This window comes from Lacerta agilis, chromosome 13, assembly GCF_009819535.1.
Source record: "Lacerta agilis isolate rLacAgi1 chromosome 13, rLacAgi1.pri, whole genome shotgun sequence".
Taxonomy (NCBI): domain Eukaryota; kingdom Metazoa; phylum Chordata; class Lepidosauria; order Squamata; family Lacertidae; genus Lacerta; species Lacerta agilis.
In genome coordinates, this window is record NC_046324.1 from 20201476 (window position 1) to 20213626 (window position 12151).

A 12151-nucleotide genomic window follows, 5' to 3' on the forward strand; every position below is an offset into this window, starting at 1 on the left:
ATCTCAAAAATTAATTTCATGCTGGGTGAAAATATTTTAATAAAACCACAAAACATCTGGATAGGAGAAGTGCCCACAGAGACATTATTAGCATAGTTTATATGTACCAACTTTCTAAACAGTTAATAATACTTTTCGACATGCCTTGCACACAACATTTCTTTTGGTAGATAAATAGGTTCATCGCTGATATGTCATAAACTGGTGAAAGAGACAAGGGTTTCATGCACCTGTTAGTTTATTAGCAAAATCCAAAAGGAAGATTAACATCTATTATTAGGACCAACTAAAATGTCATAAAGAGTTGGCCTGCTACATCTAGATAACAAGGAATTGATTGTGCAGCCTAGACTTACTTTTGCAGTTGTCAGAAAATTTGGCAGAGGAAACAACATAGGTAACAGAAATTAATTAGCATCCAAAATATTGGAGAAAATACAGAATAAGCCAGGCAAAGAATCATTCCTGAAGGTACCAAAATTCCAGGTTCTTACTCAGAATCATTTGATTGAATTACTGCCAGAGATAACCAAATTGCCCTACAACATCCATTTTAAAAATTGCTTCACATAACCACTGAAGGCTTTAAACAGTTCACTCAATGCAAAAAAATAAAGAATAAAATAATAGTTTCCAATGGTTTGTATGAGTGAAGAGCGAATCCAAAAAAATTCTGGTTGATTTGAATGAGCCAGTGTAATTGCTGTCTCTATTCAGAAACCAAGAAGGAAAAAATGTTGTGTAATAACCTCAAAAGTTTTTCTTTCCCCCTGAAATACACAAAGATTATTTAATCCAAGTGGTTCAATTTTGGCTAACCGTATTTCCTTTTCCACTATTGAACTTGTAATGGTTTGGAATTTTTCAAGATTTAGTTTGCGGAATGTATAAAGTTCATGTAACACATCAAAGATGGGTAAAAAGAGGCCACACAGATTCAGCAGCAGGACCTGGAATTAACTCTGCTTGCCTGATGCCAAATCCTATGATCTAATCACTGGCTGACAAGAATGCCTTTATATTTATCAAAGGGAAGATTTATACTGCAAGCATGCCAAAATGTGGTAGGTGTTTTCTAAACAAAGACACAGTCCATCTCCTAAATAGAGCTGTTCATCTCTTTAATAACATTTTAATTAAAACTTATGTATGTCACAGGCATTTAATTAGAGTATAACTACAAAGTAATAATAATAAAAAACTTAACCAATAGCTGATTTTTATCTACTGCTCAGTATCTGTTAAAACTTCCAAATCTGATACTGCTAAGAACTGGGAGATTATGGGGCAAAGAAGAGAATATTTCTAAAATCATGAAGGATATTTCAACAGCCCTACAGAGAACAACACTCACACATTACAATTCTATTAACATACTTTATGGAATAGTAGTGGCTCTGAGCAGGGAAGAGGGTAGTTTTCTTCAGGGTTGGAGACTGAAGATGCTAACAGAGGGACTAATATTAAGAGATGGTGAAGAAAGTTCACTGTGGAATATGACACCATGCAGACAGAGAGTGAGAAGGAGCATAAAGTAAGACCTTTTGCTTTTAAGGTGTTGGGAGCAGAAGCCTAGGAGACAAAAATGGGAAAAGTAGGGGGATGGAGGAAAAGCCTAGGAGACAAAAAATGGGGAAAGTAGGGGGATGGGGGAAAAGCCTAGGAGACAAAAAATGGGGAAAGTAGGGGGATGGGGGGAAAGCCTAGGAGACAAAAAATGGGGAAAGTAGGGGGATAGAGAGACCTATAGGTTTTTGGAGGGAGGATCCTGACATCTGAAGGCAGCCCTGTATAGGGAACCTATTAAAGGCTCAATGTTTTATTTTGTTTTTATATATGTTGGAAGCCGCCCAACATATTATTATTACTACTAGCAGTAGTATTAGAGAGTAGGCTATGAATCAGGAATACCCTAGTTCACATCTCCTCTCTGGCACTTGCTGAGTGATTTTACACAAGTTACTATTCCCTTAACCACAAACCCTATACAGTGGTACCCCGCTAGACGAATGCCTCGCAAGACGAAAAACTCGCTAGACGAAGGCATTCGTCTAGCGGAAGGCTGCCCCGCAAGACGAAAAAGTCTATGGGGCTGCCTCGCAAGCCGAAAAATTTTCGTCTTTTTTTTTTTTTCGTTTTGCGGAGCGCGGCTGTCATTGCCGCTCTGCAAGACGAAAAACCCGCTAGACGAAAATTTTCGCAGAACGAATTATTTTCGTCTAGCGGGGCACCACTGTATCTGCAATATGGGGAGAAAAACCTTTGTTATGGGGCTATTGCGAGAATTACAGAAGAACTTCGAGTTAGAGCCAAAGTTGGTCCTCCTGCTCGTAAACAGATTTGCACAAATGTGCTAAGTTAAACACACTTAGTGGTATCCTTGTTTCACTGGCAAAATGTTTTGTGCCAGTGGAACATTGCAGCTCAAGAGAATGGTGCAGAAGCAGGCTGCTGGTAATTTTGTTGCACAAAAGACTGTAATGTGTTGCGCACTGAGCTTCCACTATCACAACTGCTGCTTTGTTTCTTCTGTTCTGCAACTCACCTGTCTGCTAGCACAAGACAGGCAGAGAGCACTGGATACAACCCACAGAGAGCACCCCTGGCAACACCAACTTAAGAGCGCTCTGTGCTTAACATGGCATCTCACCTAGTAGGAGGCATATTTTAAAAGCAGCTACAACCATTTCACAAAATCAGCATTCTTGCTGATGGAAATGTAGCTAACACTGGAGTAAGCTTCATCTTATTAATGCTGTAGGAATACTGTACTTTGTAAGCCCACTGCAAACCCCTTGCTAGAATAAAGCGAATAGAACTTATCAAGCTATTTAGAAAAGCTGTCACAATACCAACCATCCCACTCATGATCTTGATAAAGAGAAGCTACTTAAGAAGGATTATGAGCCAAAATACTCGCAGGCTTTGCAACCATGAAAGGAAACCTGTTTGAAAAGTGCTTGCAAAGTAATGACAGAAAGAAAACACTCGATGAAAACAGATCAGCAGAGTCAATTTCCTAGCAGAAATGGAAGATTATCACAGGCTGGGCAAGATTAATACACACTGTGCAAATGAAAAACTGACAGCATTTGGGGAAAATAAAGAGCTGGTTAGAGGTCCTTAGACAAGCTGACTCTGCACCAGCACTTCAATATACAGTGGACCTTTTACTAGACCGTCTGATGGTTAACAACTGGTGATATATTTAGCTACTTAAGAAGTGTTCACATACCTAAAGATTTGAACACACAGGAGGAGAAAGTTTAATGTCCCATTTTCATATAAATGGAGGAAATAAATGCTGCTTCCTTGTACAGTAAAGACTATTTCCTAAGCAACATGCAGTCAATCATTCCATAATGTAAATCATTCTTTCTGAAGTTCTCCTTTTTGGAATCTGTTAAAGTCATGTGTTAAGTTCTTCTTTGAACAAACCTTGCTTTTATAGTGTGCGTGCACAGCATAAATTTTAGAAGTTCAAGAATATTCAGACACTCTCTTTTGAAATTGGTATTTCTGAAACATTAATGATAATTTTTAGCAGTTTTCAGTAAAAAAATGTTCTGGATTTATGGAATGTTCACAATATGATATTTTTAATTATTGCCACCACACATTTGGCTGCAGCACCTTTATGAAGAATGCATAGCAACTTATTTTGCAAAAAAAAAAAAAGCCCCAAACTTAAAAGTGTACTCTTAAGCTCTCTTACTCTCCAGTAAGCCCCACTGATACGCCATGCAAGCGTGCTTAAGACTATGCTGTTGTCTTGGTAAATTCTGTCCTTGGTAAATTGCAGTTGAGGCAGCCTTCATTCATTGTGACCAAATTTCCTCTGAAGTTCCCATTTTAAAATACAGTTAATTTGCCAGATAATTAGAAGTTTGCTGCAGTACAGAATAAAGGCTTGGCATGCTCAAAGAAGATTGTGATGGATATTCTGCCTTCAGCAAACTTACTGTGTTTTCACTAAAATAATAATTTAATTTTAACCCCATATTCATCTCATAGGTAGAAAGCAATGAATTAAGTTATTGCTTATAATTTAAGCAATCAGTATGTCAAGGACAATACCTAACAGGCTTAAACAACATGCCTTAACCATTTATCTACAAGCAGAATTGAAAATGCACGCAGCAAATCATCAACAGGAATAATCATCATATCAGTTTTTTGAGCCAGAAAACTGCTGATCCCTTACCTGCTGGCAAGTACTTCAGTTGGTTATTAGCCAATCTAAGGTGGCGTAAAGATCTTAGGCGGCCAATCTCTGGGCATACAATTTCAAGAGCATTGTCACTCAAGTCTAAAAACTGCAGTTTGACGAGGGAGCCAATTGCTTCAAAGAAGAAGAAAAATGACAAGGAATAAATCTGACCCAATAAAAGCACTAAAAGTTTAATAAAAGAATGAAATAGACTTCTATGATGGCTGCATTCACTCATAAAGCTCAACCATGGTTCCGCATAATGTACAAGAGTTGGAAGAGGCCCAAGCAAATCTCAGGTTCATGTACTCCACCCCCTTCCAAGGTGCCAGGAGGACTTTGGCAGCGTTTACTTTCATTTTCAAGTAATCTCAGCTTGTCACTGCATGTGAACCAGGGATCATGGTTGTAACAAACACTTGTCAGTTTTAAAACAAGCCAGCTTCAAGCAACAATTAAGTGCTGCCAAATTTCTGCTGCCGGATGTGCGGGAGGAGAGCAGTGCACAAGCCTAATGCCCACTCTTGTTCATTTCAGCTCATGACGTGGTTTAACGTGGCATAGAAACACAGCCAATATCTCATCCCTACATGCTGAATAAATAGGTGGCAAAACCATGTCAGAACTGAATATTACTGGCAATTTGGTTTTGAGGAGTGGGCTAAAATATGTTGTATGATTGTGGGTCTAATCCAGCCTCCCAGGCCTCCCCATTTCATCCATGAGGTTGTTTCAGGAAAGCCACACCTACTTACCCTACGCCTGACACTATATATGTATGGGTGAGGACTGGCTGAATGAGTATTTGCAGGCCCTGTGCAGTGCTTTTCAGTGTCCAAGAACCATCTTGAAAGCAGCACTTTCCAAAATGCCGAAAGCCAGCTGGCTGTCAGACACAACGTACTTTGCAGGTCCTGTGCTTGGTGTTTCCGAAGCCACAGCCTACTGGGATGTCAAAGTAATTGCACAGGCATTTCTGAAGTGCCCAACAATCAGCGGGCTGTTGGGGATTTGGGAAGCACTGTGCAAGGGACTAGGATCTGTCACCTGATGTCATTAGGATGTCAGATGGAAGAGAAACAAGCTTGTTTTCTGCTGCCCAGAGGGGAGGATTCCAATTACAAGGAAGGCGATTCTGACAGAGAGAGCTGTTTGATAGTCAAAACAAAATAAAAAATAATAAAAAAATTTAAAAAATTAAATTTTGTTTTGACTATGGCAGACCAACACAGCTACCTACCTGTAACTGTTTGATAGTGATATGGAGTACCTCAGAAGGTGGAGGACTGGAGGTATTTGAACAGAGGTTGGAAGGCCACCTGTCAGGGATTCTTTAGCCATGATTGCTGCATTGGGGGAGTTGGACTAGATGGCCCCTGTAGTCCTCTCAACTCTACAATTCTAGGATAGGTGGGTTGTCCTTAACCCCCCCCCCCAATCAATGTTGGCCCGTGGGGGTAGATAAGGATTTGACTTGTTGGGATGGAACTCAACCATACACCCCATGTTATTCTACTTTTAAGGTAGCTTAAGTTACAATAATGAAGACTTATCAACAGATAGCAAAGCAGATTCAAGGGCAGATACCCTAGATTAAGTTGCAGCTAAGATTCATTTGTAAGTGTTCATTTGTAAGTTGAGCAAGTGTTAGCTCCCATTTCTGTAGGGGGAGAAGTGAAAACCTATAGGTTTACATTCTTTGTACATTGTATTACAGTATGCTTGAGGCAAGGAAAAGGCAATTTACACAGTCAAGAGTTGTTGGGAAAACAACTGAAATAGAGACACAGGTGCTTTATAAATGATTAATAATGTTTAAAATCATCCATCTAGTCTTAACTCAATACAACGGATGTGGTCATCGCCTCACTTAGGAGTACAGGTATTGTTTTACTAATAAATTACACTTTGGTTTTTTTTAACCCTCAAATTAAAAGCAACACACATATTTAGGGATTTGAGAGTTTAAACATTTTCATTCATGCAATGTCTTCCTTTAAAATTAATGTCAGAAATTAAAGATATTTTGAACCCAGAAGGGCACTTACCTTCAGGTACAACAACAATATTGTTTGAATGGAGGTATCTGGAAGAGAACAGAACATTTTCAAGGGCTGGCTGATAAGGGCAGGTGGCAAATATTCATACGTGAAACTTGATCAAAGACAGCACGCTGTATTTTTTCTTCCTTCATTTCTGCAAAGGTATCATATAGCAAAGGCTCATATGGCAAACTGTGACTGATAGACATTACCGTGAGTTTCTGATCACTCTGCCTAAAACAGGACTCGCACTTCCAAGTTTTCCTGAATCAGATTTCCTCTTCTTTCATATTGAGATTAGATAAAAAATTTCACATTTGTTACCAGGCTGCTCTGTACATAATGTAACTACTGTACCATCATATATGGTTTCCAAGACAATGTCTTTTGGGAAGGAACCAAGGAAAGAGGATAGAGAGGCAGACAAGCAAAGACCTACATCTTCACCTACTCCCAACTGGGCTAGTTTTTGTTGTTTCCAATGTCCGGCTTTTAACAAATCCATGCATTTTATAAAAGTTGTGAGCGTTAAAAAGCTGCATGTTAAATCTGCTAAATAAATATACGTTTTGGATCATAGAAGAATCACAAAATGCACAGCAGTTGCTTCCCTAATACTCACTTTGTTGGCAAAGGTGTAAGATAAATATATAAATAAGTCATGTCAAACAGCTGTGTCATATGACTGAAATGAAGTAGCCTGAGGTGAGTGTGTTGATACATTCTCCCTGCTCTAAACCAGCCCAGGGTCAGTGGGCACATAGAACCTTTTAGCAGTTTCCTCTCAGCAAGGATCCCTGTGGAATTCATTCTGTGACTGAGTAAAGCATGCCTCCTATTTAGTTCTCAGAACAGAAGTAGGTTTGAGAATGTGATGGAGCAGCTCATAGGGAGATCATTCACAAGAAGAGCCTTCACATGGCCCTCTGGCACTTGGGAGACTGTGTGAAAAATCAGCCATGGAATCAGCTTTAGACAATTTTTTCATACACCACAAGAGTCAGAAGTGCAGGTATCATCAAAACGTTTTATATTTTTACGGTATCTTCTCAGATTTATTTCAATATTTATAAAATTCTAATGTCAATGTTCATTGGCAAACTGTACAAATGATGTTCTTATTTAAAGTAAAACATGGAAACTTAAATAATATTCTATAAAAAGGATAATCATCAAGTAAAAGCATACTGGCAAGCCCAGGCAAGTTGAGGCCAGGATATAGAAAGCTATTTTAGTTTTGTCCGAGCGTTTGCATGTGCCCCGTTCCATCTTACAATCTGTTTTTGAAGGTCCATTTACTTTCAAAAGCATTCTGCCTTCTGGCATGGGAGGCCGGTATTCAAGAAATACAAGCCCAAATAACTTGTGCGGTTCTTTGGATCTTGGTCTATATTTACCATCATAGGGCTGGTAAAATTTTATATAGTGCTCTCTGGTGGTGAATATTTGCAGTTACTGCTATTCAGGAATACTGTAGATATGTGCTATTCTCTTCAAATTGAGATTTGCTATATGTCTCAAGATAGTTAGGTGTTATTTACTGCTTGAAAATTAAATCTTTTGCTCATTCAACATAGAAAAGGGGTGTGCAGGATAAGTAACCTGATGGAAGTATCGGATGAATTCTTGCTTCAGGAGAATTCAAACTTGAAGGTATTATGGTGGCAGAAGATGAGAAATTATGGCTTATAGTCAGAGTTCCAAGCTGAAGTATTTTTTTTTAAGGAATCTATATTACACATTCTAGACAGTACTGTGGAGTTTGAAAACAAGGGAGATTTTTCCCCTGTTAAAAATAGCCATCCTGGAAGTAGAAGGTACATTCACAAACTAAGGACCATGTGGTAACTCTGGATCAATTAGGCCAAACAAAATTCTATTATGTTCTTAATCAGGATCCCAATAATTACATCAAGCATGCCAAAAGTTTTGAAGAGGGATCTGTTTTTCAAAAGATTACCAAATATAAGAGTGCAGCTGTTTAGGAAACACCAGTTCAAAGACCCAGTGAGCATGTGGAACTAGCCATGTCACTATTTAGATTTAGCCTTTGCATGTCAACTTTAAAACTTGGACATTTCTAAATACCATAATAGAAAGAGAAATAGTCACCAACAGAAAGATTATGTAAATCAGAATCAACTGCTCCATGATGTTAAGTGTTTCTATTCATTTTGAGAGCTGTTTCCAAAACAACAAGAACTTTACATAATTTTAATTCCTAGAAGTCAGCACTAATTTTTATTAACCCAGATCAGTCCCAACACCAGGGCTGCTAGGGAAACCATCTTACTTGATGATCCAAAATCTGTGAGCCTACCATAAAGCAATGCAAATGACAGCTATAGCAAGGAGTTTCATCCTGCTGACAACTAGTGTGCCTTATTTTCATTGCTGCTCCTCAGTTAGGTTTTACTATCTGATACACATTAGCAAGATTACTATTATTATGATTCATCCTGCATGCAGATCCCAACCTTTTACTATCCAGCAAAAGGCACAGGAAAAAGGGTTAGGGGGCATAACATAATTAACACAAGAATATTTAATGTGTATTAAACAAGCTCTCTCTGGTTTTCAGAGCTTCTAAAATTACTCTCCCTCCAAACCTTAATTTCAGGCAGGATTTTCTTATGGCCTCATCAGATAATCTTTTTTAAGTGCCTGGTGGCAAAACACGAAGCATATCACAAAAGCTGTACTTCAGCTTCATTATGAAATAGAATTCACCTCAGACAAGATGAGGCAAGATTAGTTCTTGAGTAAGCTACAGGCCATAGTGACCTGTAAGAAGGCTTCATTGCAAATGCACAAACCAGGAAGGTGCAGCTTTCCAGGGGCAAAGAAGAAAAAGCTCAAGTTTAGACTACACTCCTTGGTTATCTATGCCATGTGACCCAAAACATCTTTAGTTCCACACATGCCCATGACAGCACAGAGGACATAAAATGTGACCCGATACAGTCCTGGATACAATCACAATTCCAAACTGGCTACAGTGGTACCTCGCAAGACGAAATTAATTCGTTCTGCAAGTCTTTCGTCTTGCGGAACTTTCGTCTTGCGAGGCACGGTTTCCCATAGGAATGCATTGAAATTTAATCAATGCGTTCCTATGGGGAAAAAGTCCGGGCTTGTTGCCGGCAGCAGTAGGGAGGGGTTGGGCCTGGCTGGGCCCAGCCAGAACCTCCTGCCAGCGAGCGAGGAGAGCAAGCCAGGAGGGCGAGCGGCAAGCGGGGAGAGGAGTGGGGAGGACGAACGGCGATCGGTAAGCATGGATAGCAAGCGCGGAGGGCGAGCGGCAAGCGAGGAGAGGAGTGGAGAGGACGAAGGGTGATCGGTAAGCATGGTTTGCATGCGAGGAGGGCGATCGGCAAGCGGGGAGAGGAGTGGGGAGGACGAAGGGCGATCGGTAAGCATGGTTTGCATGCGAGGAGGGCGATCGGCAAGCAGGGAGAGGAGTGGGGAGGACGAAGGGCGATCGGTAAGCATGGATAGCAAGCGCAGAGGGCGAGCGGCAAGCGGGGAGATGAGTGGAGAGGACGAAGGGCGATCGGTAAGCATGGTTTGCATGCGAGGAGGGCGATCGGCAAGCAGGGAGAGGAGTGGGGAGGACGAAGGGCGATCGCTAAGCATGGTTTGCATGCGAGGAGGGCGATCGGCAAGCAGGGAGAGGAGTGGAGAGGACGAAGGGCGATCGGTAAGCATGGTTTGCATGCGAGGAGGGCGATCGGCAAGCAGGGAGAGGAGTGGGGAGGACGAAGGGCGATCGGTAAGCATGGATAGCAAGCGCAGAGGGCGAGCGGCAAGCGGGGAGATGAGTGGAGAGGACGAAGGGCGATCGGTAAGCATGGTTTGCATGCGAGGAGGGCGATCGGCAAGCAGGGAGAGGAGTGGGGAGGATGAAGGGCGATCGGTAAGCATGGATAGCAAGCGCAGAGGGCGAGCGGCAAGCGGGGAGATGAGTGGAGAGGACGAAGGGCGATCGGTAAGCATGGTTTGCATGCGAGGAGGGCGATCGGCAAGCAGGGAGAGGAGTGGAGAGGACGAAGGGCGATCGGTAAGCATGGATAGCAAGCGCAGAGGGCGATCGGCAAGCAGGGAGAGGAGTGGAGAGGACGAAGGGCGATCGGTAAGCATGGTTTGCATGCGAGGAGGGAGATCGGCAAGCAGGGAGAGGAGTGGAGAGGACGAAGGGCGATCGGTAAGCATGGTTTGCATGCGAGGAGGGCGATCGGCAAGCAGGGAGAGGAGTGGAGAGGACGAAGGGCGATCGCTAAGCATGGTTTGCATGCGAGGAGGGCGATCGGCAAGCAGGGAGAGGAGTGGAGAGGACGAAGGGCGATCGGTAAGCATGGTTTGCATGCGAGGAGGGCGATCGGCAAGCAGGGAGAGGAGTGGAGAGGACGAAGGGCGATCGCTAAGCATGGTTTGCATGCGAGGAGGGCGATCGGCAAGCAGGGAGAGGAGTGGAGAGGACGAAGGGCGATCGGTAAGCATGGTTTGCATGCGAGGAGGGCGATCGGCAAGCAGGGAGAGGAGTGGAGAGGACGAAGGGCGATCGCTAAGCATGGTTTGCATGCGAGGAGGGCGATCGGCAAGCAGGGAGAGGAGTGGAGAGGACGAAGGGCGATCGGTAAGCATGGTTTGCATGCGAGGAGGGCGATCGGCAAGCAGGGAGAGGAGTGGGGAGGACGAAGGGCGATCGGTAAGCATGGTTTGCATGCGAGGAGGGCGATCGGCAAGCAGGGAGAGGAGTGGGGAGGACGAAGGGCGATCGGTAAGCATGGTTTGCATGCGAGGAGGGCGATCGGCAAGCAGGGAGAGGAGTGGGGAGGACGAAGGGCGATCGGTAAGCATGAATAGCAAGCGCAGAGGGCGAGCGGCAAGCGGGGAGATGAGTGGAGAGGACGAAGGGCGATCGGTAAGCATGGTTTGCATGCGAGGAGGGCGATCGGCAAGCAGGGAGAGGAGTGGAGAGGACGAAGGGCGATCGGTAAGCATGGTTTGCATGCGAGGAGAGCGATCGGCAAGCAGGGAGAGGAGTGGGGAGGGCCTCGAAGCCCTCTCCGCCGCCGCCAGCCTCCAGCAGGCTGAGCAGGACTCCTCCAGGCGACGAGGGGCAAAGGGCCGCGGCCACCCGCCCGCAGCAGGGCGGAGAAGCGGCCCTGGCCGGAGCCTCCACGGGCTGAGGAGCCTCAGCCATGGTGGGAAACGAAGGAGGCAGCGGCGACGGAGAAGGAGAGGCAGTTGTGTCTTCCCTCGCTCGCCACTCGCTCTCCCCAAGCCACAGCCAAGAAGGGCGGCGAGAGCGGCGAGTGAGCTGGCGGCAGCAGGAGAAAGCTGGGTGTGGGGAGCAGGGGCCGCAGTAAGGGAGAAGCCGAGGCTACCTGCCTCCCGGAGCGGTGAGTGTTCTGGGGTTTGCGGGGAGCCGAGCTGCTGCTTCCGGTTCCCGCCGCCGCTGCCGCTCTCCTTGCAGCAGCAGGTTCCGGCTTTTTCTTACAGTGGTACCGCGCAAGACGAATGCTTCGTTTTGTGAGTCATGGCCATTAAAAAATTCGTTTTGCGAGTCACCTAAAAAATCGCAAAACTCTTTCGTCTAGCGGGTTTTTCGTCTTGCGAGGCATTCGTCTTGCGAGGTACCACTGTATTTAAATTTGCAAAGGTACATTTTCATGTTGCCATGCTTACAGGAATTGCTGCCAGGAAGCTGCAGCTGAAGGAATTCTTTGTCAACTAATGGCCGCATCACTGTAGGATGCTTCCTGTGTTGTATTTGTTCATAAATTGATTTTGGAGACATTGCTGAAAGGAGGTATATAAATCCCCATTTCAATAAAATGTAAGGTATTTATTACTTGCTTTTCAGTCACAAATTAGCTGTGGTGCCTCAATAAAA

At 43.7% G+C, this 12151-nt stretch overlaps 1 protein-coding gene across 4 annotated transcripts in view; it reads right to left on the reverse strand.

The window, feature by feature from the left end:
• Window positions 1-12151, reverse strand: part of LRRC28 (leucine rich repeat containing 28) — a 53657-nt gene that overhangs the window by 32700 nt on the left and 8806 nt on the right. For all 4 annotated transcript variants that reach the window (XM_033167785.1, XM_033167784.1, XM_033167787.1 and 1 more), the window contains 2 exons: window positions 6259-6296; window positions 4205-4342 (listed from right to left, as the gene is read on the reverse strand). In XM_033167785.1, coding sequence (XP_033023676.1) covers window positions 4205-4342; window positions 6259-6296 — 176 coding nt within the window. The remainder of the gene's footprint in view (window positions 1-4204; window positions 4343-6258; window positions 6297-12151) is intronic.